Source organism: Epargyreus clarus, unplaced genomic scaffold, assembly GCF_041222505.1.
Source record: "Epargyreus clarus isolate Ecla_fem2 unplaced genomic scaffold, WU_Ecla_fem_2.2 ptg000017l, whole genome shotgun sequence".
Lineage (NCBI taxonomy): Eukaryota > Metazoa > Arthropoda > Insecta > Lepidoptera > Hesperiidae > Epargyreus > Epargyreus clarus.
In genome coordinates, this window is record NW_027332225.1 from 160,843 (window position 1) to 185,809 (window position 24,967).

General features: G+C 35.2%; 1 protein-coding gene across 1 annotated transcript in view; it reads right to left on the bottom strand.

Moving 5' to 3' along the window:
- The window catches only part of LOC140749091 (neurotrimin), a 184,125-nt gene that overhangs the window by 137,830 nt on the left and 21,328 nt on the right, over nucleotides 1–24,967 (bottom strand). The window contains exon 2 of the mRNA XM_073082113.1: nucleotides 1,751–1,843. Within this exon, the coding sequence (XP_072938214.1) occupies nucleotides 1,751–1,820 (70 nt within the window). The 5' untranslated portion in view covers nucleotides 1,821–1,843. The remainder of the gene's footprint in view (nucleotides 1–1,750; nucleotides 1,844–24,967) is intronic.

Consider the following 24,967-nt stretch of genomic DNA (forward strand, 5'->3'; position numbering starts at 1 on the left):
TGGACGTTTTTGTACTTTGCTGTAAGGTTAGTTTGTGTTTCGTCTTCATGTCTTCAAAGTATCCGCCTTTAAAACAATTGATATTATTTCAAACACGCCATAGTAAGAAAAACCAGAAATTGCCTTGACATGAAACTGGCATACTCGAAATTAATTTAGTAAAAAAGTTATATTCGAGTAATATAATTAAGGCGACCAAATCTTGAACTAAGAAGATTACTTTTCAAGTTTAAATAAGTCTCGAGTACTCGGCCCTATGTAAGCTGCCCGGAGCGGGCGCCCTCTACCGGGTGTGTGCCGAGCAAATAAATTGGCGCTCGACTCAACAAAACATCCATTAGCCGGTAACGAGTGGAGCAAACTCCGGCCGATGCCTTCCTCTATTTACTTACACTACTTTACATATTGCTACATACAACCTCCTTAAGGACGCTCCATATCCGACATATCGTGACCGTTCTTTCGACAAGTATTAAATTGCTTACATTTTCTTAGTTTGTTCTACTAACTATTGACACAAATATCCATTTTGAAACCTTTATATCGTCCTTCTATACCTGAAAAAAACATGAGTGATGTTTATGTTACAATATTTTTTTATCTAAGCGATATGTTTGTCCAATTTATACCTAATTTACAATATAAAATACTACTGCATAGTAGTTTACGAAATATACCTTCCAAGTAGTGATAATTCCTTATGAATGTGAATTATTAGTGCCAATAGACAATAAAATAAAATAACTAGAATATAGGGACGGTCACATTATATACATATACCAAATATTTTTATTTGACCATGTAACGTTATAAATGAAATATATTATAGTAGAATAGTATTTGATGATAGATATTATATACATAGAAAATTCACTATTCACAAATGTCACATTAAAAGGGTATTAGCCTTAATTTTGGTAATTCAGCACATGTGAAATAATTTTAGCGTGGAATAATTAATTTCGTTTGAAAATATTTAATATCTACATTTATGATACTAAAATTGAATAGACAATTTGTAAAATAAATCGCGGTGAGGTCTGAATCGTCTTTATTCCACTACTTTAAAAGTAGTTTTATTATTCCACAGTAATCAAACCTTTTTTGGGCTTGGAACATCTCCAAGGAAATCCAATCTTTGTTTCACCTACCCTCGGGAGTAAGTAGACTATCGAGGCGAGTGGAATAAAAGCCTTCGCCCGATATTGGTCAGAAAAAGCGGTCGTAATATTCGCAGTGTAATACAGGGTAGTGCTTGGATGGGGATAAAAACACCAGTTTATAGGATCGCTACAACAGCTTACTAATTAAAAGGAGTGTTAAGCTTTTACTTTTCTACGCCGTTCAGTGTTCGAAGCTCTGATCATTTTATTATATGAAATCCTATTCAGGAACTCCATCGGCTTAGTTTTTATACGCTTTAATTCAGACATGCTTCAATATAATTAATTACCTCAAATAATTATAAATAAAATGAACACTATCAAAAATTAAAATGTTTTTGCAAAGTATAAATGTATTAATTAGCAATATTACAGTGGTGTACAATTCAATCCTGCGCTGCATATTTCCAAATTAAATACGGTATTTTAAGTGAGTACAACTTTTGCTTGTTTCTGCATATAACAGAAGTTTAACGCTTCAGTGCTTTGGTTTACAGTATAATAAGGCAAATTCACTTTTTTGAGGGATTCTCGTCTCATTAATGGAGTCAGCTTCATAATGCAATAGGGTAGGATAAGGTACAAACCTTTGATAAGATGCGCGGCGAGCACGAGCGCGGCGGTGAAGGCGTGCAGCCGCCACGCGCACGCGCACATCGTGCGCGCAACACGCCGCGCCCCTGCGAACAACATCATTCCTTTAAATAGATGTATATAAAACTTAAATCAAAGTTTTAAGAACTGTTTGTCTCTTGAAACGTCTGGAGTTTTAATTTCCGGTAAAGCAGAGATACGCTACAAGATTCCAATTTAGTCCTCAGACGCAGCAAAGCATATTTTTATTTTTTATATATAATATAGGAGCAGCAGACGAGGAAACAGTGCATCGGATGGTAAGTGGCTACTGCCGCCCATGGACATCTGTAATCAACCCCAGATAGGATTAGATATTCCTACCTGAGGTCGACCACGCCGCTAACCCTGAGGCCTAAGCTGGCACGCCTCGGAAAAGTATGTCTAGGAAGACATTCCGTTTTGAAGGGTGTGGTGGTGGCTGCTGTCATTAGGCACAAATAGGTGTGGCGGTGGTGCCGCTAGAGTCGAACCACAAAGGGTTCTACCACCTTTGATTTATGATAGGTAGGTTTTTTTATGATTGTTGTATATATTGTTAGTTAGTTATAATTCCTTTTTTGAGTAACTTGTGGCGCAGATACTCAAGTCTATAAAATTTGAATAATGTGACTACATGTAAAACAAGTAATTTTGAAATGTTAACTGAAAGTGTAGTCGAATGTTTTTCTTGTAGATATGTAGTGGTGCCAGTGAGCCGGCGATGCGTATCGCTGATCGCCGCCAGTCACGACACCCGCCGATCATTTCCTGCTACCGACCTTGCTTCAATTTCATCAAATACGTTAAGGTATTCCGCAGGATGAATAAGTGCTGAATTTAGTTTTAAGCTTAGGTTGGTTAAATATGACGATATTCTCTGGTGTACTTATTTCAAATTTAAGAGAGAGGGATACAGAGAGAGAAATAACGCCCATGGCAATAAAACTCAGTAAAAAAATATACATTTAACTAGTCCTAAAAAATCATATATAGAGATATTTCGTGGTTTGCGAAAACATGAACCAAAATATACACTAACTAACGAAGGAAATTCAGTTTATAACCGAGCCCTTTGAAAATAAAAACACACACGCGATCGCCGGAAGCGAAGGGCGTCGGTGTTGGCCAAATTAGGGGTTGTGCGTTAGAAGACCGCCAATATCCGGTGCTAATGAGCCCGTGATTGCCTCCGCCGCGGCGTTTCAAACTGGCCACATTGTGTGTTTAGTCTTTAGATGGAAAGCAAACAGTACCTCAATAGGTGCAGTCAGCCCGCGGCGGTCGGCGGCGTGGGCGTTGTTTGGATGCTGTGTTCTGCTTTTACGAAGCATCTCGCTGCTTTGTGTTTTAATAAATAGGTCTGGAGATTTTTTTAGATTCGGAGTTTATTCTGGTACGTCAGTTATAATACGTTTTCAAATGACATTCAAGTTTCTAATTCATATAAGTGCCGGTGCGGAAGAAAACGCTTCGTGAGATTCATACAATTAGATAAACTAGTTAGTAGTAAGATTATTATTGTATTTTTTCCAACCAGTTTAAAAACTGCACAGATGCCTAAAAACAAATATGACTTCCCATTTCGTTAAAGTAGTAAATTTAATATAATGTTAGTGTAATCAATTGTAAAAGCGGGAAGTTTATTTATATTTACAATCAAATTCCGAACGGCACTCAAACAATAAATTGTCAGGTAAAAGCCTTAACCACTTGTAGACGATAAGCGTGAAGTATGGACAAGGCGACTTGACCTCGCCGATAAGGCTCGATAGCGGTAATGGGCTACAATACAACGATATAGCTGTATCAGTTGAGCTAAAAATAGTGTCAAGCTACATTCCGTTTTGTTTTTCGTGACGAGTTATTTTTTAAATACATATTTTACGGTTTCAGATATTTATTTTCTAAAAGAGTACAACTCATTTACATAAGAAGATACATGTTCATTTTCAAATAAATACATCAAACATCGGAACAAAACAAAATTCTTGATATTTTACAATTGTAGGTAGGATTGCATTATTACGAATAAAAATAGTGGAATATAACAAGATATAGTCTGTGGTATAGTTGACAGATTAACAATTCACATGTGGGTAATCAAAAATGCTTCTTCTTTATTAAATATGGTTTAGATAGAGATTGAGCGAAGTCATTCAGATAGAAATTGTGATGGAAAAATATAATTTACATTTTAATTCAGGGTTCGATCTAAAATATGATAATAAAATTAGTTTCTAATTTATTAAAAAATAAATTAGAAACAAAATAATTAAATTCATAAGAATTCTCTTTTTTGCGTTCCTGTGACACATAAAGAAAAATAAATATTTATATACATAATCCTATATACTTATTATTAAATTATAATTAAAGAAATAATTTCTTGTAACATGTCAAAATTTGCTAATAAAGCAAAATAAATATTTTATGGTGTATTTATATTGATAGCGCTTTGTTTCGCAATAACATTAAAAGTTGGTGCTACCAAAATACTTTATTGTAAATATCAAAGAACTTTTTCAATGAAATATGTTTAACGACCAGTAATTGTACACGTATTGTTAAGAAGTTGTACCAAATTGTACAAAGGCTTAACGAAAATAAAGGTTACAAAATTGGGTCTACGCCAATACTACGCTGTAGCGCCATACTACACCAGCACTACGTCGAAACATAGCTACGCCGGTTCGTAGCAGTAGTTAGGAATTATTACCATTTAGATCGGCAAAGCGATTGAATCGAGTAGTGCAATTTACATTTTATAGAACTTACTGCATTTATACGAGTAGGGTTGTAAATTGTAAGTAGTACTATATCATAATGAGTGTTCTACTTGCAATTATATCAACATAAATATCACCTATATAGTACTTAAAGAGTAATTCGATACTTATGTCTCAGGTAATAAAATCGTGTAATGACTTTTCTCAAAAGTTGTATTAATTTTTAAGTTTTATATTAATAAGAGTATCTATAAAAAGGTAGATGAAACCAGGTAGCATCACAGTAACTCACAAGCAACATTTATTTAGCATAGAAAATACTTCATCTACTATTTTAGGGTGCTAAAATGTTACGGAAATCGTAAAAATTTCGCCTGTTGGAACACGAGCTAAAAATATTTTTACAATGCAATCAACATCACACTGCTGGCCTTATAAGAGCATATTTCTTCTCTTGAACATTAACCCAATTAATGTCAGACCGGTTTAAATTTGAACCACAATATTTAAACTTAAAATGTAATTTTAATGAATGGTCAGTAAATACGAGATGAAATGTTAAAATAGTTTTTACTCGCGCGGCTCTCCCCATGCTTCAGCGGATTTTGATTGCGGTTTTTAGTTGATTTACATATTTTACCATTTTCGATTTTCCCGGATTTGTGGTCGTCGAGTTAATATGTTTAAATGCGTTAAAACGATAATTATTATCAGATTAAAATGTTTTATCATTTTGCTTTTTATTAAAATATATATTTTCGCGGGTAATTAAGTGGCATCTAGACGCAACGTGAAAAGATATTGATTGAATTAGAATTGATAATAATTTATTTTATTCATCTGTGCAAGACAGACAAGTAATCTCACGATAGATTCAATCTTCATGCTGGTAAAATCTTTTTTAAATGTGTCAATCTTATACTCGTACAACCATTCTTCTTATAAAAACCGCTGCTATTTTCTGCTGTTATATTCTGATTCGAAAGAAATGGTAAATGTATGTGCGAGACGTTCCAACTTAGTTCTCGGGGGGAGCAACGCACCTGCGAATGATTTGCGGTAAGTCTACAATCCTATCTGAGATTGATTATGGGAATCCAAGGTCGGCTGCGCGGCCATTTACCAACAGATGAACTACTTGCTTGCGTGCTATTTATATAATAGAATTAGCACAATGTTGTAGAACGTCACCTATGATAACGACTACTTTACATGAGGTAGCATGTCTACTTCATCGTTAGACTCAAATATAAAAAAAATATACTTTATTTTACAAGAAGATATTATAGAAGAAGAAAACTATATATAACCTAAGGCAACTGACATTTAAACGTGAGACTCTTCAAAAAGTGTAAACTGATGAAATACAGAAAAAATATTACTCTGAAAAAAGTGCTCTCACTTTACCTGTAGTTTTAATTTCTATTCATCTGAAATATATTTTGTTTATAAATTGATTGAGGTCGTTAAAGTTAAAGTATACTTCACAATTATTCGGAAAATAAATTGCAGTGCCTTCTTAATTCATTTCACAATAAATTTTACTTTTAATAATACTTAGAAGAAGGTCTGCGGTCTTGCGGATTTAGGTATTTGTAAAGTGTGTTTGTGTGTGTGTGTTTTATTAGGTGTGTGTCTATAGCACCCACAACACAGGGAAGGGTTAGGGTTTTCAAATGTATAAGGCGTCATTTTTAGCACCTTGTATTAGCAGGTCAACGGCTACAGAAAAAGTACTGATACTTTAATATTTAAATGAATTAATTAACTATCATTCGCATATTAATGGTTAAATTTACTTTCTTTAACTGTTACTGAAAAATACATTACTCGAACACACAATATAATAATGCGTCCGTTTTAACGCTTTGCACAGAAACATAAATAAAGATATGTAATGAAGAGTATGCCGGTAATTTTAATTTACAAATAAAACAATAAAACGGCGGGAGGTCAGGGGACGCAATTAAAGGTCCTCGCGACCCCGTGATCTTTAACCTGATATGCGTACAAAGATTATTTACATAAAAACTAAATATGGGTTATATGTAATTAATCTTTTTATTCATCCAAATGGTGTTCATGATTTAATTGCGGTAGCACCATCGCCGCGCTTATTTGGTTTATTCATTTTATTAAATATTTTTTTAATGTTTGACGTAGTTTGAAGGGTTTGGTCATCGACATTATAATAGAGATGAATCAACTAGAGTTAACATTGCACCTCTGAAGATCTAAGTTACAGAAATATTACAGTGGATTATATATGTCCGTACATGTTTTCTGCAGCAAATAAAGTATTTCTTTCCACTTTAAATAATTATAGTTCAAAAAACTAAAAAACTCGCTTTTATGATAAAATCAACTCAATCAACAAAAGTTTTTTGAGCTATAATTATTTATTAATTTTTAGTATTTGTTGTTATAGCGACCACCATTATGCATCGTTTGTAAAAAATCAAGTGTCTATCTATTACGATTTAAGAGATAAAGCCCAGTGACACATGAACAGACCGCAGAGGGTTTCATTTTAACCTTTGAGTACGGAATCCTAAAAATCATGCTACAAGAGGGCATTATAGATATGTTTCAGAACATTTGATTTAATGGGGTAATAACATTATTATTTTCTAAACTAAAAATCACGCTATAATAGTTACGCCTACTGAAACTAAAAAGCAATAATTATTTGCAATCTAAACTTGCGATGAACTTTGTCTAAGGTGCTTGAACAATCTCGCCTCGAAAATCGTTAATCCTGAGAATGTTAATAAGGACAATGGTACAAAATTATTAAAATCGTGTATTGTCATCGGTTTTTGATAATTCTTCAAAATTTTGAATTAAACTGAACGTTCAAAGTGGATAGAAATTGGGTTCAAAGATTCCGTTACTGTTACGTACATACATACATACATACAACTCAAGCTAATAAAAGCGTGTTAAAAAAGAGGTTATCCAAATGTTACTTTAACACACCACATTCCACGTAAAGCAATAACCAAAATAACAGATAACGTATCCCTTTGTTTTACAAAGGGAAGTTGTTTGCAGTCGTTGCCCGGTCTCTATTAGTTAATTTGTTTCGGACCCTCCGAACCCGACTGGTCAGCGCATTGGACCGGAAACACATGAAATATGAACTTCCGCTTAACATATTCACTGAAGGATAAATGAAGATTGCGGTTAGACTCAAAGTTACGTGCCATAATGCAAATATTATGAGTATCCTATTACAGTTGTGATAACCAGTACCCTTAGTATGAGTTTTCCCCTTTTTTACAAAAATGACTGTTTTGGTATTTGTTTACGTATTTGCCCATACATTTCCAATCAGCGCTCCTAGAGGAACTGGTTGGAATATTATGGGAAATGCGTAAACAAAAACAGTCATCTTTTTAAAAACGAAAATCTCACACTAAGAGTACAGGACTACTAGTGAGATCAGCGGCTCCAATCTACTTTATAAAAGACGTGATTAAATGAACACATTAACAAGAGCATTAAAAATCTTTTTGGAGAAAACATTCAGCCTCAGGATCCCAGATATTAAAAGGTTCATTCAATTTCTCTAAAATTACGCATTTATACTTTCGAGGCTGTTCAATTGGAAAACGTTTTAAAGGCACAAAATAAAAGTAGGTACTTAAATTATTTCAACACGAATGAATGCCCCGTACTATAAAGGTTTGCGTATTACATACTTTCGAGCTTCCAAAAGGCTTTATTTATTCCCTAACAAGGCCGTGACGGGCAATTTCACACACGAGTTGCGTTTATTTAATGACTCCACCGGTGATTCAAAAACGTTTTTATCAGAAAAATCGCTTATAAGTTAACAACATTAATTACGGACGTTCGTTGGTATTATTTCCATATAAATAAATTTAAGTGATTGTTTATAAATACAGTTTAAGACTATACAATCTTTTATGTTCCTACGGATAATGAAGATAGAGAAAGATGCCCTACATATCTGTGTTTGACTTATATAATAGCAGTGATAGCTTAGTGGTTGAAATTCAGCATCTTTAGGTTCCTAGAATCCTAGATTCGTATTGCAGATAATGATTTTTTGAGTTATATGTTTATTTGAATTTAATTACCACTTGCTATAACGGTGAAGGAAATCATCGTGAGGAAACTTACACAATAATGTTGACCACGAATCGTGTAAAGTGCAGCTACGAGTACGTTCTACTTACAAGAATGTAAGGTAACTCCTGTGTTACCTGAACACTGTAGTCCTATTTGAGGTTCATTACAGATGTTCATGGACATGAAGCTTACTAAACCTTTGGCATTTTTAAGAATATTAAGTAGGAGTAGGTAAACCTATGTAGCTTCATCGTGACAAAGCCGTAAGAATCCGAAATTTGGACTGGAGAGAAACTGGAGATACATTATTTAAAAAATTGCTTAAAAATATAGTCTGTTGTATTCTCAGTTTCGATGAATTCAGGGCATGCCAAAGATTGAGACATGTTCTCGAAAACATCACCCTCCGCAATCGGTTAAAACCGGCGTTACATTCGAATTCATATAATATTACGTTAAAATCTTATAAGCTATTTGAGCGTAAGAATATATTATGTAAACAGTACTGAATAATTTAATAACATGAACATTTGCGTACGAGTTAATATTTTACTTTCAGAAATGTGCAGACAGGGAGCGAATGCAGATGACGTGTTGCGGAACTTAACTGCGAACCTAAACATTTTACAGCAGCCTTTTTGTTTTGCTCCACAATGGGTGAAATGTTCGTTTTTATAAGCTTCTCGTGCCGAGAACACACTATAGTTGTAGTACAAACATCAGAACAAAGAATACGTATAAAATCACAGAGCGTTTGAAAATTTCTTTGCATTCGTTTTGTTCGAATGTTGGTTTAGTTAATGTTCCTTTTGCGAAATTATAACAAAGGGGTTAAATTTGAGAACCATATATGTACGCACGAGTAAATGAATGAAAATGACTTTCAGTGCGAGATAGATCTTCTAAAGGGTAGTAAATAGGTTCCAATAGTTATCTCAGTGTAAGGTCTGCTTGAAAATTATTGTCTATCTTTTGTGATATTTATAGTTGAAATGTATATGAAAAGTAATCATATTTATTTTCGAAATCCGGCAATAATTTGTAGTTCTATCCGTAAGAATAATTTATATTTTATTTGAAAATGTGAAATTGTGAGTACTCACCATGAAAGATTAATTGGAACATAAATTGAGAGTGACGTGTCCAAATAACTGCGCATTATTCAAACGAGATGTGATATACACCAACCCTCACTAAACCCTACTCGAAGGTAATGAATGCGAGTCTCGGTCGCCCCTCGTCTTACAGACAACATTACCCGCCCGGGAGCTAAACTTCCAATACCTCTTCAAGTACCCGCTGTACACAAAACATACGAAACAATGTAGATCATCATCATTTATATCCTTAATGTTGGCAGAACAGGCAGAAGTTGCCTTTGTATGTTTGAATGTAGTCTGGAGAACCGTATTCTAAAATGTTTTGGCAATCCGTTAAATGATATAAAAGTTGTAGGTACGAGTATATAGCGCCATCTAAGAAAAATGTACATCTAAGTATATAGTATAAAGTTTTCACAGTTAAACTCTTGGATTTGCGGATTATCACGATGATCGTATAAAGAGTGTAAGGTCTGTGATCCCAGATAAATACTTTGATGTCTTACATTTTTCTTAATCTGTATAGAAAGCTGAATTGGTAATTTTTAATTAAATTTAAAATCACTGCCCTTTACGGCTAGGATGGAATGCCTTCATAAAGCGAAAATGCCTCACCAGAGTTGGTGCTACATCAGACGAACTTTAATGATTTTTGCCACAAATTCCATATAAAATGTAAAAATTATATACAATGGCACATCCGTTAGGATATATAGCGTTGTTACGTCTCATGTTGTGTTAGAATTTCTTGGCACAATTTTCCTTTCCGACATAAAAATAACTACTACGCCTTTTTGATTATTAGGACCTACGGTTTTATTACAAGGCGAAACGTTGTAAGGAACGTGGGTTGTATGAAACAATAATATAGGTGGACGTGCCATAAAACGGTCGGACGCCGGGCTGTCTGCGCGGCATCTGGCTCGCCGCTCACGTGTTATGTGCGCCTGGTCCTTCGAGATCGCTTACGTAAAATATAAGGCTCCGGAACAGTTGCTTACAAGTAGTTTTTAGGCTTTTCTTGCGTAGTTTAGGGTATTTCTGTGTTGAATAAATAAAAAAATCCTTTATTAGGAGCTTGGCTTTTATCAGAATAAGACGCAGCCTTATGGGAATCACTTTGACCACATTAATAAAAAACCTTGTTATAATATACCAAAATATAGCGAATAGATAGAGTGACGGTTGATATTCCGTGACTATGACTATGGCTACTTTTTCAGCATCACAAAATAATGCCTTTCTCCTTTATGATGATAGGAAACTACAGTTTTATTGCACATTTTGTGATGAGTAGGGAAAGTACACATGCAAAAATAATATAATAGGCCATTAAATAGTGAAACGCCGGGCAGTCTGCTCGGCATCTGGCGTGCTCACGTGTTATGTCAGCCTGGTACCTCGTGATAATTTACTTAATGGGATAAGTTGGTAACGCAAACTTTTGAATTACTACTAAAATAAAATGTAGTTTTAAGTAGTAATTCAAAATTAAGATAAAAGTAAAATGTGTAACGAACACCTTACCGTTACTATTACAATTCAAATTTACTACTCAGCGCAGAGTTTGATAAGAACTCTTAATCAGTAAAGGGCTCCTAACATTTCAAAGTTGAACTTTCAATCTAGAAAGCAAGCTTATTGCTTTTATTATAAAAAAACCTTGCGCAGAAAATAATTCCCTTATCATTAGGAAGTTTAGTATAGGTAAACGGAGCATTGACCAGTTGGATGATAACAATGTGACCCTTGGGCTTAATGGCATAAAACATTTATGATTCTTATAACAATAAATTCAGCATCTTTATGTACTTTACGTTTTGGTACTAACAATCCGTAATCGAGGATAGTAGTTCTTGAGGCGATGCCAAGTAGTTCGTGTATTGTGCCACGTCCCAGTTTGAAGGATGGAGGCGTAATCACGGGCAGGAGACTTTTGGGATCTTCGGAGTTGAAACTAGGTCTCTTGCCCATTGTCGTATCGCTGAAGAGTTAAGATAGGAGAGTAAAGCGATTTAATGCACATTACTTTCTATATGTAATAATTGCAGTGTCGTCGTCAATCGATTACTGTCTCACGCTAGGCACTGATTTCCTCTTTGAATTAGGATTACATTTGGTTAGGTTAGGTTAGTTGCCCTCCGCGATGGCCAAATGCGTATCGGTAGACTTTATATATCTTTGAGAATTTGAAAAACAGAGAGGCGTGACAATTGTACATGTAGTTAATCTAAGGAAAGGATTCACTCTTTACTTCAATAAAAATGATAAGGCTCACAATAACACAAGAAATAAAGTTGCGGTCACAATATAAATAGTTATTGTGTCATAATGCGTACATTCTATCACCTCGCAATCCGACGCCATACCGTTATAAGAGTAACAGTTTAACAAAAGGAAAAAGCGTTTCAACTGTGCGAAAGTATGCTAGAGTACAGTTGTATAGAAGTTATACAACAAGCTCTAAGAGAGTGATAATAGCCCTCGACTCGTAATAAAGTTAGTTTGCTGACGCCATCTGATAACTGTTGGCAAACACTTGCATTGTTGCCTTATGACTTCACAACTTGCAGTTCACTTTTAATATCTTATGTAGGTAAGTTGGCTACGACGCTCGATTTGGGTGTTGCCTGGATAGGGACTTTTGTCTACAATTAGGAGAGGTCACAAATTTACTTTACCGTGTTTTTTTTTAACAGGTTTTTGTAATGCCTCCGACACAATTTAATGGTTCGTCATCAACAAATTACTATTCCACTGCTGGACTCGGATCTCCTCTCGCAATGAGAAGGACAAGGCCATAGTCCATCACGCCTGCCAAGTGCGTATTGGTAGACTTGACATCGCTGGGATTTTATAAATCTCTCAGGTGTACAGGTTTCCTCACGATGTTTTCCTTCACCGTAAAAGCAAGATAAGAAACTTCTAGTACGCACATAATTTTAAAAGTATTCCTTTGTTCCTCGGACCCCTCGATTGAGAGACTGAGTTTCAACCACTATGCTATATCACTGATTCAATGGTTGCTATCTAATAGTAATAATAACAACAGAGAACGATGGTTTAACATGACCTCCGACGCACGGAAGCGCGCATTTAATTTAATCATGTCACCCATGCAACTTCCGCCTACAGTTGCTTAACTTTGTGGATCACTTATTATCTACACCACCTTTGTAATATGAATGATATTAATGAGTCTTATCTAGTGTCAGTACTACATATATTATACGGATAATTTATAATATCTTACTTGTAATATAATTTAAGAATAGTCAAGCAAGGCAACAAATATATTTAACAGTCCAATGAGTTAAAATAAATCATGTTTAAGTTAATTTCTAATAATCATCTTATTTCCAATTAGCGTTTATTTAGTAACGATATTAGTTTTGTTTCATTACCCAAATTATTATTTCAATATTAACACAACAATCGTTTGTATTATTTACAAGTCATAATTCTTATACAATGTAAATATGAAAGAATTTACAATAAAAGTAAAAATAATAATACGTTTCTCTTATCACTAGTTCGTGTAACAGGCAATTACGCTCGTCCCGACGCGACAATTCCCACTAATTGGGTCAGCTTTTATACGTGTATAATTGATTACATTACTTGGCTGTATTTTTATTCAATTCATTAATTTAACAAGAAATTTTCTTTATCTTCTTTAATTAAAGAATGGCTAGTTTCTATTATACTTTTGTAATTTTTACTTTCGACGTATTTTATTATTTTAATGTAGCCAGGCCACAAAACTGTATAATTAGGAGAAAGAATTACAAAGGTGTCATGTTCATTACATGCATTGGCTGTAAACATACAAATATTACATACTAACCGTTGACTGCGACTTTGTACGTGCAGACTATACAAGCACTCAAACCCTATTTAACACCCTAGGGGTTGATTACCAAATAATCCTTACTTAGTGAGTTTGTAAATCATAAAATGAACCTATTGTCCAAATTTGATAGTTATAATGTCATAACTACGTATGTTAGTAGTTTAGCTTAGGTCAGTAGTAATATCCTTTTGCTTTTATATTATAACTTGAAGTGAGTACGCAAACGCAGATCAAACCCGATATCCTATGTAGCAGTCTATAACGATGATTATTAACCCTGTCGGCCTGTATCAAGTATACAGACAAAACAAATATCAGTAAATGGAATTAAAAGAACAAGTCACAAGTGGATAGCGAATTGCAATCGATAGGTTGCGCCGCGACAGCAGAGTAATTGCACCATCCATACTGCTGACAGGACGGGGACCTGTAGACGTCAGTCGCCTGCATGCGATGTAATGAGCTGGGAAATAGACTCTCTACCCTATTATACCACTTTTTGCATGTTTTACATGACAGTTGCATTCGGTAACAATGGTAACAAAAAATGTTGATAACCTAAGTTAAATTCTGAAAAAGTTACAGGTTGCTTTTGACGTTTCACAGTGCGTATTTATCAGTACTACATTTATCTAAATATTCTTTCAAACGAAAACAATAAATGCTATAGATTCAAAAACACTCTAGTTATTAAAGATTCTATAAGAATTCCTGTAATGCCGGTATTCCACGAAAGTTGCTACAAATATTTCCTTGTAAAATGTAAATAACGAAAACCCCGTCCAAATTAGGTCAGTTTTTCGAAAAAAACACGAAATTATAAACATACATACACACACGCGCGAAAAGTTGTCAAATACAGAACCTCCTTGTTTAACATTCCATACAAAAGTTTTCAAAAATAGTAAAAGAATAAACGCCTGAAGCTATTACTCATTAATGACACCCATTACACAATCATAACAATCGATAAGCACGCGCCGTTCGTAACCAGCTATTATAAAGAAGTACACTCGAACGCTCAAATATTCACTATAGTCGGCGCTCAATATATTTCGTTGGATAACGATGTAAACAGCGTGTCTAATATGAGCGCCGACTTCAGAAATATGTACTGAACCAACATTTATTTCAATTATTTTTTTACTTTGTAGTGACATAGAAGTCGGTAGTATTTTTTTGTTACAAATTTTTTTTCACCCTTTTTAGCGATGATATACTAACATTTATATTTATACAATATAAAATTCTATAAACGTGATGAAGGTAAGGTCTGAGTTAACATTGATTGGAACCGCCCGCTCGCAGGGCGCTGCCGCGCCCTGCTCCCTTAGTTTTATATTGTCTTATATGTTCCAACCTAACCTAACTAAATAGTCAATGATGAATTGACTTTGCAATTTCATTAGAACCTACACCAAATAGCTTCAAACACACCTCAATTATTCCCATCGGTTGAGGAGTTACATATTTTGTCTCCAAGGCACATTATCAGACCCTAAAATAGTCAATGATGAACTGGCTTTGCAATTTCATTAGAACCTACACCAAATATCTTCAAACACAACTCAATTATTCCTATCGGTTGAGGAGTTACATATTTTGTCTCCGAGCCACATTATCAGACCCTTAAATAGTCAATGATGAACTGGTTTTGTTATTTCATTGGAACCTACACCAAATATCTTCAAACAAAACTCAATTATACCCATCGGTTGAGGACTTACATATTTTGTCTCCAGAACCCACTCTGATCCTCATCATATTTAAATGGCACCAACTTGTAGCAATTGTACACACACGAAATTAAAGGCATTAAAATAGGTTCATAAACGGCGAAGTTATGGCTATTATATTTACATGGGAGGAGTTCCCCTCATTTTCTCCAGAACCCATCGAGGGATCCTAACCATATTTAAATGGACCAACTTCCAGCTCGTCTCTATATAATAAAAAAATAATTATTAAAATCGATGCACTAACGGCGGAGTAATTCGTGTACATACATAAAAAAAAAAGATACCGGCCGAATTGATAACCACCTCCTTTTTGAAGTCGGTTAAAAAGTGTAAATAATTGCAATAATCATCATCGTTAACAATTCATTACTGTACACTCGGGGTCGGTCTCCTTTAAAAGCAGGCCCAGGTTGTTGTTTTGTCTGTATACTTGATACAGGCTGACAGAGTTAATATACACCACAATAGATTGCGACGAAGGATTTCGGGTTTGATCGCCATGTATTCCTACTTTAAGTTTTTCTTTTTATAAAGCAAACGGACTCATTTTTAAATTGTAATCGCAGAGCCTTAAATACTAAAGTTATGACCATGAAATTTGGTCAATGTGATCGTTTTATGATGTAGATATCGACTAAGTAAGTATTATGGGATGTACCCAGGCTTTCCTCACGATTTTAATCATAAAGTATTATTATATGTATATCATGAATAATGATATATGTCAATGTAAACAATGATGAGGTGCTATAACTGTTTCGCGCTTTGGCTGTATAGTCATTTACATGCGGACTTCCAACTTTGGCCTCTAATATTCCTAGATGTTAAGTAGGATTTCAGCCCTATTTGGGGTTCATTTAGTTGAAAGAAAATAAATGGTATGGAAATCTCCTAAACTGTAGAATCGATTACTCTTCATTAATTACTTTCAGTGATTCTACGAATTTCTATTCCGATGTTTCCGCATTAATATTCAGAATACAGTTGTTCGTAGTTGTGGTTTGTGTAACTTTGTTGTGATTCTTAACAAGCTTTCCCTATTCATTCTACGCCAGATTTTATTAAAGTTGTTCCTTGCATAATTACTCAATAACTTATTATGTGTCTACAACGTAAACTGTTTGTTTAAATATTTCAAAATTATTTATTTATTCAGTACGTGTGAAAACGTATAAACTTACGTGTTCAATATTCTTATCAACTCCTTTATTGCATCACAAATCTGATTTAAGTCAAATATGGCGGGCGCCCCAAGATGGTGGACCAATATTTTTATGCGCTCCCAGGATATGGGTATGAAAGGGTTTATTAGAAGAAGCTTGTTAAAAATTTATTTTTATTTAAATTTGTTTTTTATACAGGGATCTTCACATCTTCTGAACATCGCAAAATCTGATACTGTCCACGGGGCGCTGTATGAGCGAATACGTAAACGGTGAACGTTTTCGAGCAAACGTGAAAAACTCATACTAAGGGTACTGTACCGTATATTAACTGATACACAATGTTAACTTAAATCTACAATAGCCGCGGGGCATTGCTCTGTAATATAAGAATGTGTTTAGAACACTAAATAAATTAAAATTTAAAATGTTACATTAATAAAATAAACCAGTAATTACCGACGCATTTCTGTCATAGTTCGTCCTTTGCCCCCGGGTGCGCCGCGCTCTTCCCGGACCAATCATTGTCGCTCTTAATTCCGTCCCTTTGTCACGAGACACATCCCGTAGTTATTTTAGCGTTAACGTCACTACTAATTCTTTAGACAAAGCTTCGAGGAATGTATTTTTAACACCCTCTTAACACAATTTCTTAGTGCGGTAAAGTTAAATGTGATGTGAAAATAAATACTGTCACAAGTTAATTGTTAGTAAATTTACTTTTAATAACTACACAATATTTTATAAGAAAATTTAATCTACATACATTATACAAAGTGTTAGCGTTAATTTGTTTTTCGATTAAAATACGAGTGAGTGAGTGAGTGAGTATATGATTTTTGCTGTTAATAACCCATACAAGTATTACTAAGGAAATATTTTTAGGAAGTACTACTACATGTTCACTACGTAAATGTTTTTCTTAAGTTAATATATTTCACTCCTGTGTATGTGATTATTTATGTAGAAAATCTGGATTTCCATTTCATTCAAACCAAGTGCGGGATTAATATGATATGTAATAGCTTCACATAACTTCTACAAATTCACTAACACCCATGTCAAACCACCCTCTTCTATGGCACGTCTAATACAAGTTGATAGACCGTGAAATAAATAGAAACTTTATCTTTTCGTTTAAATCACAAATATTTATCCAAACGTAGGTAGTCATTATTTTCGTTCCACCGCCATTAAAACAAGCACGTCACCCCGACTCCCTCTTCCTGAAGTTATTTTTATCCCACTCTAACATTGCTATTTCGGTCAGGTTCCCGCCCTTTGTTGCCGATTAATGAATATTTATGTGTTTTTGAAGAATTACGTCATTGATTCTTTGTTCATTTAAATATCATTAAAGATTAATAAGAGATAAAAAAGATGACGTCATTGGATTGAATTATAAACTCATTATAGCTTGATAATTTGGAAAAAAAACATCGGTCATTCATCGGTCAACATCTTCAGTAGTAGTACGTACCATTTCACAAGTTAATACCATCATTATATTATGATAATTGTAACAACATAACTGTGGTTAACGGTGCTGGTTCACAGCTATCTACTTTGTATTAATTCTACCTTTTTTTTTGTTCACGAGGGGGAAACTTTCAAAAGGTACCCGACGACGTGGGAGCGACGCCGGGTTATGTGGGATTTTTACCGCACTAAAACCCCCCCGGTGGCCGTCCTCGGCGCTTGGTGAACTCCGGGATCTCCGATGGAACACAAGCGGAGTCCTCCGAGCGCGATGCCCTTGTATTAATTCTACCTATATGTATTATATTTTGATGTGTAACTGTTTGTTGACCTAAATAAATAAAAAAAAGAACAAGTGTGCGTTTTTAACTGTTTGTATATAGTTTTCTTGACTTCTTGCTGGACTACTTTACGCTCGAAATAGGTGTAATTCACCTTGTGCCTTCACGCATAAACCACATCCGTTCTACCTATTACTAAAAATATTACAAAAATTTCGATCGGCATAAAATCCATTCAATACTACAAAACGTGAACTGATATAAAAACATAATTTTCTTTGCACAAAACCCAGCGAACCCGGAGGGGTGCGCCGAAAATTTAAAAAATCATTCGTGAACGGAATCACCGAAAGCAAACGAGTTTCCGGCCATCAAAAGGCGATCCTCACGTCGCGGTCAATTAGTCCTGTTCGTTCATTCCACGTACATTCGTTCATTCGTCCGTTCGTTGAACAAAAGAAATTGCGTTGGAATTGAATTCAGCATTGATCTCGCTAATAAATGGGAAAGGGAGAAGTGATGCAGGACGTTGTGTTATAATATAGGTCACTTTTGACATATTTATGCAATATATTGAAATGATAAAACTATTTTCATTTTTCGGGTTCCGTACCCAAAGTATTGAAACGGTACCCTCTTCTTCATTTCTAATTCATTTTAACTTACTAATGTAAAACCGATATTAAATTTATTCTTTAGGAAGGAACTTTTAAAAACTTCACAACATAGATATTCTGCAAAACTTCTGAAAGAAGTTGGCCAATAATATGTAACGTCACGCACAAATATCCAAGCTTTGATACAAGCTAAAATACATACACCTATTCGTCTATATTCGGCGAGTATCTGAACACTACAGAAAATATATTACGTGCGTTACATTATTAAGGTATAAAATTGGTGACGAGTACAGCTAATTAAACTCGAGGCCCACAGCGAACTTAGCGAACAAAGCGGCTGTGAAGTAGGGCGAGTGCGGGAAGTTGCAAGATACGGCAGCTTCCGTCTCCACACGTGTACACTTCTGTAATGTTCAACGATGTAAAATCTCATTTTGGACCGAAAGTTCGCTCGTACTTTGAATTAAAGTTGCGAAGTTTATATCGAAAAGTCTGGTTCGGATTTTAGTTGCTTAAAGTTTTTAATGTTGGTAATCTAAAGGTAATCTTAGAATTGAAATAGTATCTGCTTTGGTTCGATAATAGTTTAATCGGTTAGTCCATGTCAAAATAATGAAAATTTTCAAATAAATAAAAACATCGTCTTAAAAATTATAAGGAAAAAAAATATGTCATAGACACGAGTAGTATTCTGATGTTAGACTCTATAGTATAGTATAGTATAGTAAAATACTATTATTTTAAGGATAAGTCTAAAGAAAATTCCTCTATGTGTTTAAAATGGCTTTTCAACGGTATTGGCCAACCAAACATTATGCCAAAGAATTATTAACCACGATATTAAAGATACCGTTTGATCAATTATGCGCACAACGTAGACCGATAACGAAAAATTCTTACTAGTAAAATGTCAATATCTATCAAAGTATATTCGAGCGAATGGCACATTGATTCACGGCGGAACATTTTCCTCATAGCGGAACACGTCCGGAAATGGCCCTTTGATGTGTTTCCCCGCGGTCAGTTATCATAACTAACACGGAATATATTTACGTCAAAGAATTTTGGGTCAACAGTATTTTATGCATTGTCCTGTTTAACAAGTTATAGAATAACCATTTTCGTAAAAGTAGATAAAGAAAGTTTTGTTACTCGGGGTTCCCGCAAATTTTATTTTCCTGCTCACTATTTGAAAATTGACTTACGCTTAAGGAAAGTTTCAATTAACCTTCAAACGACGTGACATCAAAAGTTACTCTTTACTTTTAAAATGTGTGACAAATTAAAATATGTTAGTGAAAATTTAATATGTTGAATTTTTATCACTCAATAATAATCTATATAATACTAATAAAAATATGATACTAATTAAATTAAAAATTAACTAATATTAAAAAATAAATTAAAATTTGTTAGTGAAAATTTAATTTAATTTTTTTTTAACAAAAAATACAACCGACTTTTATGTCACTACAAAGTAAAAAATAATTCAAATAAATGTTGGTTTAGTACATATTTCTGAAGTCGGCGCTCATATTAGACACGCTGTATTTTACAATTGTATAAATGTGATCATGAATTAAGGTAAGGTCTGAATTTACATTGATTGGAACGGCTCGCTCGCAGGGCGCTGCCGCGCCCTTCTCGCTTAGTTTTATATTGTCTTATATGTTCCAAACCTAACCTAACTAAATAGTCAATGATGAACTGGCTTTGCAATTTCATTAGAACTTACACCAAATATCTTCAAACAAAAATCATTAAACCCATCGGTTGAGGAGTTACATATTTTGTCTCCAGAACCCACTCTGATCCTCATCATATTTAAATGGGACCAACTTGTAGCAATTGTGCACACACGAAATTAAAGACATTAAAATAGGTTCATAAACGGCGAAGTTATGACTGTTATATTCACATGGGTGGAGGAGTTCCCCTCATTTTCTCCAGAACCCATCGATGGATCCTAACTATATTTAAATGGGACCAACTTCCAAGTAGTCTCTACACAATAAAAAAAGATTTCTTAAAATCGGTCCATTAACGGCGGAGTAATTCGTGTACATACATAAAGAAAAAAAAAGATACCGGCCGAATTGATAACCACCTCCTTTTTGAAGTCGGTTAAAAATACTTAATTCTATTCGTTTTTATGTAATGTTAACATGTTCCGATGTTTGGTATTCAATTATTCAAAAACGGATAAACGGATTTGCTGAACAGTTATTAAATTGTGTTAACAATTTCAACCATAAAGGATTAAAATGGGTGGTTTCAATACCAATATGTATTAACTCACACATTTTTCTCTAAGGCCATCTTTGAAGTCAGCGCAAATGAAGTCGCGGGCATTCCGTGGTAATTATAAAGAAACGCTTTAAACGCTTTCTACACTCGCAGCCTCACACTAAGATTCCCTATGTCGTGGGTGCCATGGACACACACAAAGACGAATACACAAACACCCAGACCCAGATATCTGTCTGGCCGGGAATCGAGCCTGGAACCCTCTGCGCGTCAGACCATACCGCTCCACCACGCGGGTCTTCAAAGGACCGATTACGTTAATACAAGGAAGATTGATCCACACCAGCTGGTTTAAGATGGGTGACGTAATTAAATTTCTTTCATGATTTGAACATGTGCAGGGGAATCTAATTAGTGCATTCCCGGTGGCGCGAGTTGAATCTAAGAATGGTAATTTTCTGTAGTGTTCACGCTGTTAACTTTTACGCTGCAGACATATCAATTTTAAGAGATGTGCCTTAATTAGACCGATATTTATAAAGTTATTTTAAGTAAGTAAATATATTTCAATCGTGATATAAAGCCAAAGTGTATTTATTTCAAAATTCTACAGTATTTTTTCACCTTATAATATCACATTATCAAAGAAGTAAAAAAAATAACAATGTATCGCTAAATCTCGTATGTTACATCTACCTAGAATACAATTTATGAGTAAATTTTAGAGTAGGCAATGGGCATCGGTTCGCTACAAGCCGTAGTGCTCGTAGCTTCTCGTAGACCGGCTACGATTGCTACACAAAACATAAGTAGTGGTTACGTAATGTATTTAAATCTTTAAGCCTCTAACTACCTTAAGTAACTTAAGTAATTTAACTTAATAAATTAGTTACGTACTTGATACTTAAAGTATTTTTTGGGAAATAAATATCATAGTTTTTATTAAGAGCTTTCTTGGTAAAGTTCAAAATACTTAGCTTTGGGTTATTAGCATAATATTCATTAAGTTGAAATGTGATGACGTTTCTTTTTGGGTTTAGTCGAAATTGATGTAAGTCGAGGAATTAAATTATTTATATTTCGAAATCCAGAGTGGAATTCGCAAAACTCTGGTGTGTAGGAGAAAACTGCCTGCCTGCAAGAATATTGAAATGTACGCCCGTCCTATTCCAATAAATGTTAGCGAATATAAAATGGAATAACTTTTTTTCATTTATTTGATTGGAAGCATCAGAATAAGAAATCTAAATTCATAGAAATCTAAATAGACTCCATGTATGACAAATGCCTTGCTTCCTGTGAGGGATAATTCGAAACCGCTCATGTACATGAACAGTCTTACTACATTCTCCAAATCAAAGCACCTTTACATTTGTTAAGCAAGTGACGATGGTTCCACTGCAGTTAATCTACAAAAGTGACCTAAACGGATACATTACTTGGGAAATATCTTATAGAGGTACTATATAAAGTATTTGTAGTCGAGTGTAAAAAGATACCTCACCTAATCCTGGCCTCGAGTCAAACGGGAGCAAGCATAATAAAGCGAAAGTGTCAAATTACGCGGGATAACAGGCGCGGCTTACGCATGTATGTTTCTTAATCCTCAATAGCCCTACGCGGGTGAATAAAATTTACCTGGAATATAGTTCACATTCCCGGTCGTCAAATGGGCCCGGGTTTATCCCGGTAAGTCACAGAGCTCCTTAGGGACAGCTAAAAATGTCAACAGCGCAGACGTGGGTAGCGGAGTAATATATACTAATATATTCCCATATAATTTATTGAGAAATACGAGCATATTCGAGACGAGGTCTCCGCTCTGACTTGAAGGTGCGCGCAAACGGAAACGTTTAAAGGTTTCTCTGAGATTCGTTTTCTGCGGCACTATCTCTGTATATATTTTTGTCATATCATTGAATAACCTATGCGTTTTAACTTAGTTGTCAACAATAGTAATACAATGATATGAACTATATGATGTACTATGATGAAATGCAAGCACGACTTATATTTGAAGTAAATTAAAAACTTTCATGAAAAGCAAGAGTCAATAAATGTTTAGCTACTTGTTTTGCTTCGTAGTCAACGTTACGGACTTATAAATTTATAACTTTTGTTGCAATCTTGTCAAATATCTTGCTGCCTAAGATTTTAAGAAGGTGACTATGCGCGAAGCATTTATTTGACATGATCGATAAAACCGACACAGGCAGTACTTGAGCCAGATATTGCTAAAAATTGGCTGATTTACGAGCACCTCCACGGATCAACACAGCGAGATACAATTACCGTGCCCGATAGAGCATCGAACGTAAATATCGAGCGTCGTATTCATTCAATCAAGGCAGAACCTCATTATACTTCCCAAATTACATTCCGGGCGGAGACAATAAAGAACAACTTTCCGCAATCGCTACAACTTTCCCATGTATTATTCCGTAAACACTGCTACAGCGTAATAACATGAAGATTCGCTATAAACAGTGTAATAAAACAACAACTTACATATGCAATGCGATGCCCAGGGGCATAAACGAGATTCCAATTCGCATCGGAAGTGAATACGGTATAAGAAAGCGTAAAAGTTAAATTATTCGAGCCGCGTGCAAACAACGCACATTAAAACTTGGGACTGTAAACGGCCCCATTGCATAAATTATGGGCCGCGGGAAGTTGTTGGGATCAAACAATCATGCGGCGTGACGTGCGCGGAATGGAGACGGAGATTGTTTAAAATAACACACGTGAGGACCAGATCGCGAACCGAGACCACTCCGCCGGAGATGTTTGTTTAGCTGAGACAGAGATTATATGAGTGTATCTTGATACAGCGTCAGGCAACAAAGAATATGTTACATACGTTGCATTCTATCTAAATTGATGCGAGCATTACATCAATATTTTAAACTGCATATCTTTTTGTCAAAACGTTGCTTGGCGTCAAGTTACAGTACAGTGACCCTTAATGAAAGAACATTTCAAAAGCTTTCCAAACCAACATGAAATATAGGGAATATACTAAAATGTTTTCTTAAAGACATTTGTTTAATCTTAGATATAATAATAATGTAATTACATCAACTACATTAACTTAAAGTTATGCTTCTAATGCGTAGCCTTATATAGGAATCAATCCGAATTCATCCGGGGGAATAAACTTATCTACATAAATCAAAAATTATAATCTACATAAGACATGAAGAGGCTTCATTACATTGAACCACATTGTAAAGAAACTAGTTGTAGCAGCTAGCCTATAGGCAATAATAAGCTAAATGCAAACAAATAAGTGCACAAGAACGGCTATTTCCACAATATCGTACAATCCAGTTTTCCGCAGTTAGTTTAAAGAATGGAAGTGAGCAGTACCGGAATATTACAACGGTATTAGCCGCGCAGTTTCCGTGTCGTTTAACTGTTGGCAATTCTGCCGTAGACCTGCAAGCGTGCGAACTTGTAGGCACTGCTCTTATCGTTTGCTAGAAACGAGTGAAGTCAGTATTGTTATTGAGTATTGTTTACGCTTTTGTTCTCATGTAAGATTATTCGAGCAGAAAGAGGGCGGGTCGCTTTTCGACCAGTTGGACTAATCATTTGAAGAAGACGGCGGAAAACCGCTAGATCCAGACGTCTGTTGTCTCTGCAGTTCCGGGACTAGAATAGGGCTACGGTAACCCCTGCCTGTCGTAAGAGGCGATTAAACGGGGGGTTCTGGGGTTGCGGGCGGCAACCGTCCAGTAAGCGATCCCGGGAAGGACGGCGGTATGTGTGGCCGCATACCGCCACGAACACCAGATGCACCAGTGCGGGAGGAGCGAAAACTGCTCCCCCAGGGCAGAGCCCGATCCGGCCATCGCGCTTGGAGGACTCCGGTTGGGTT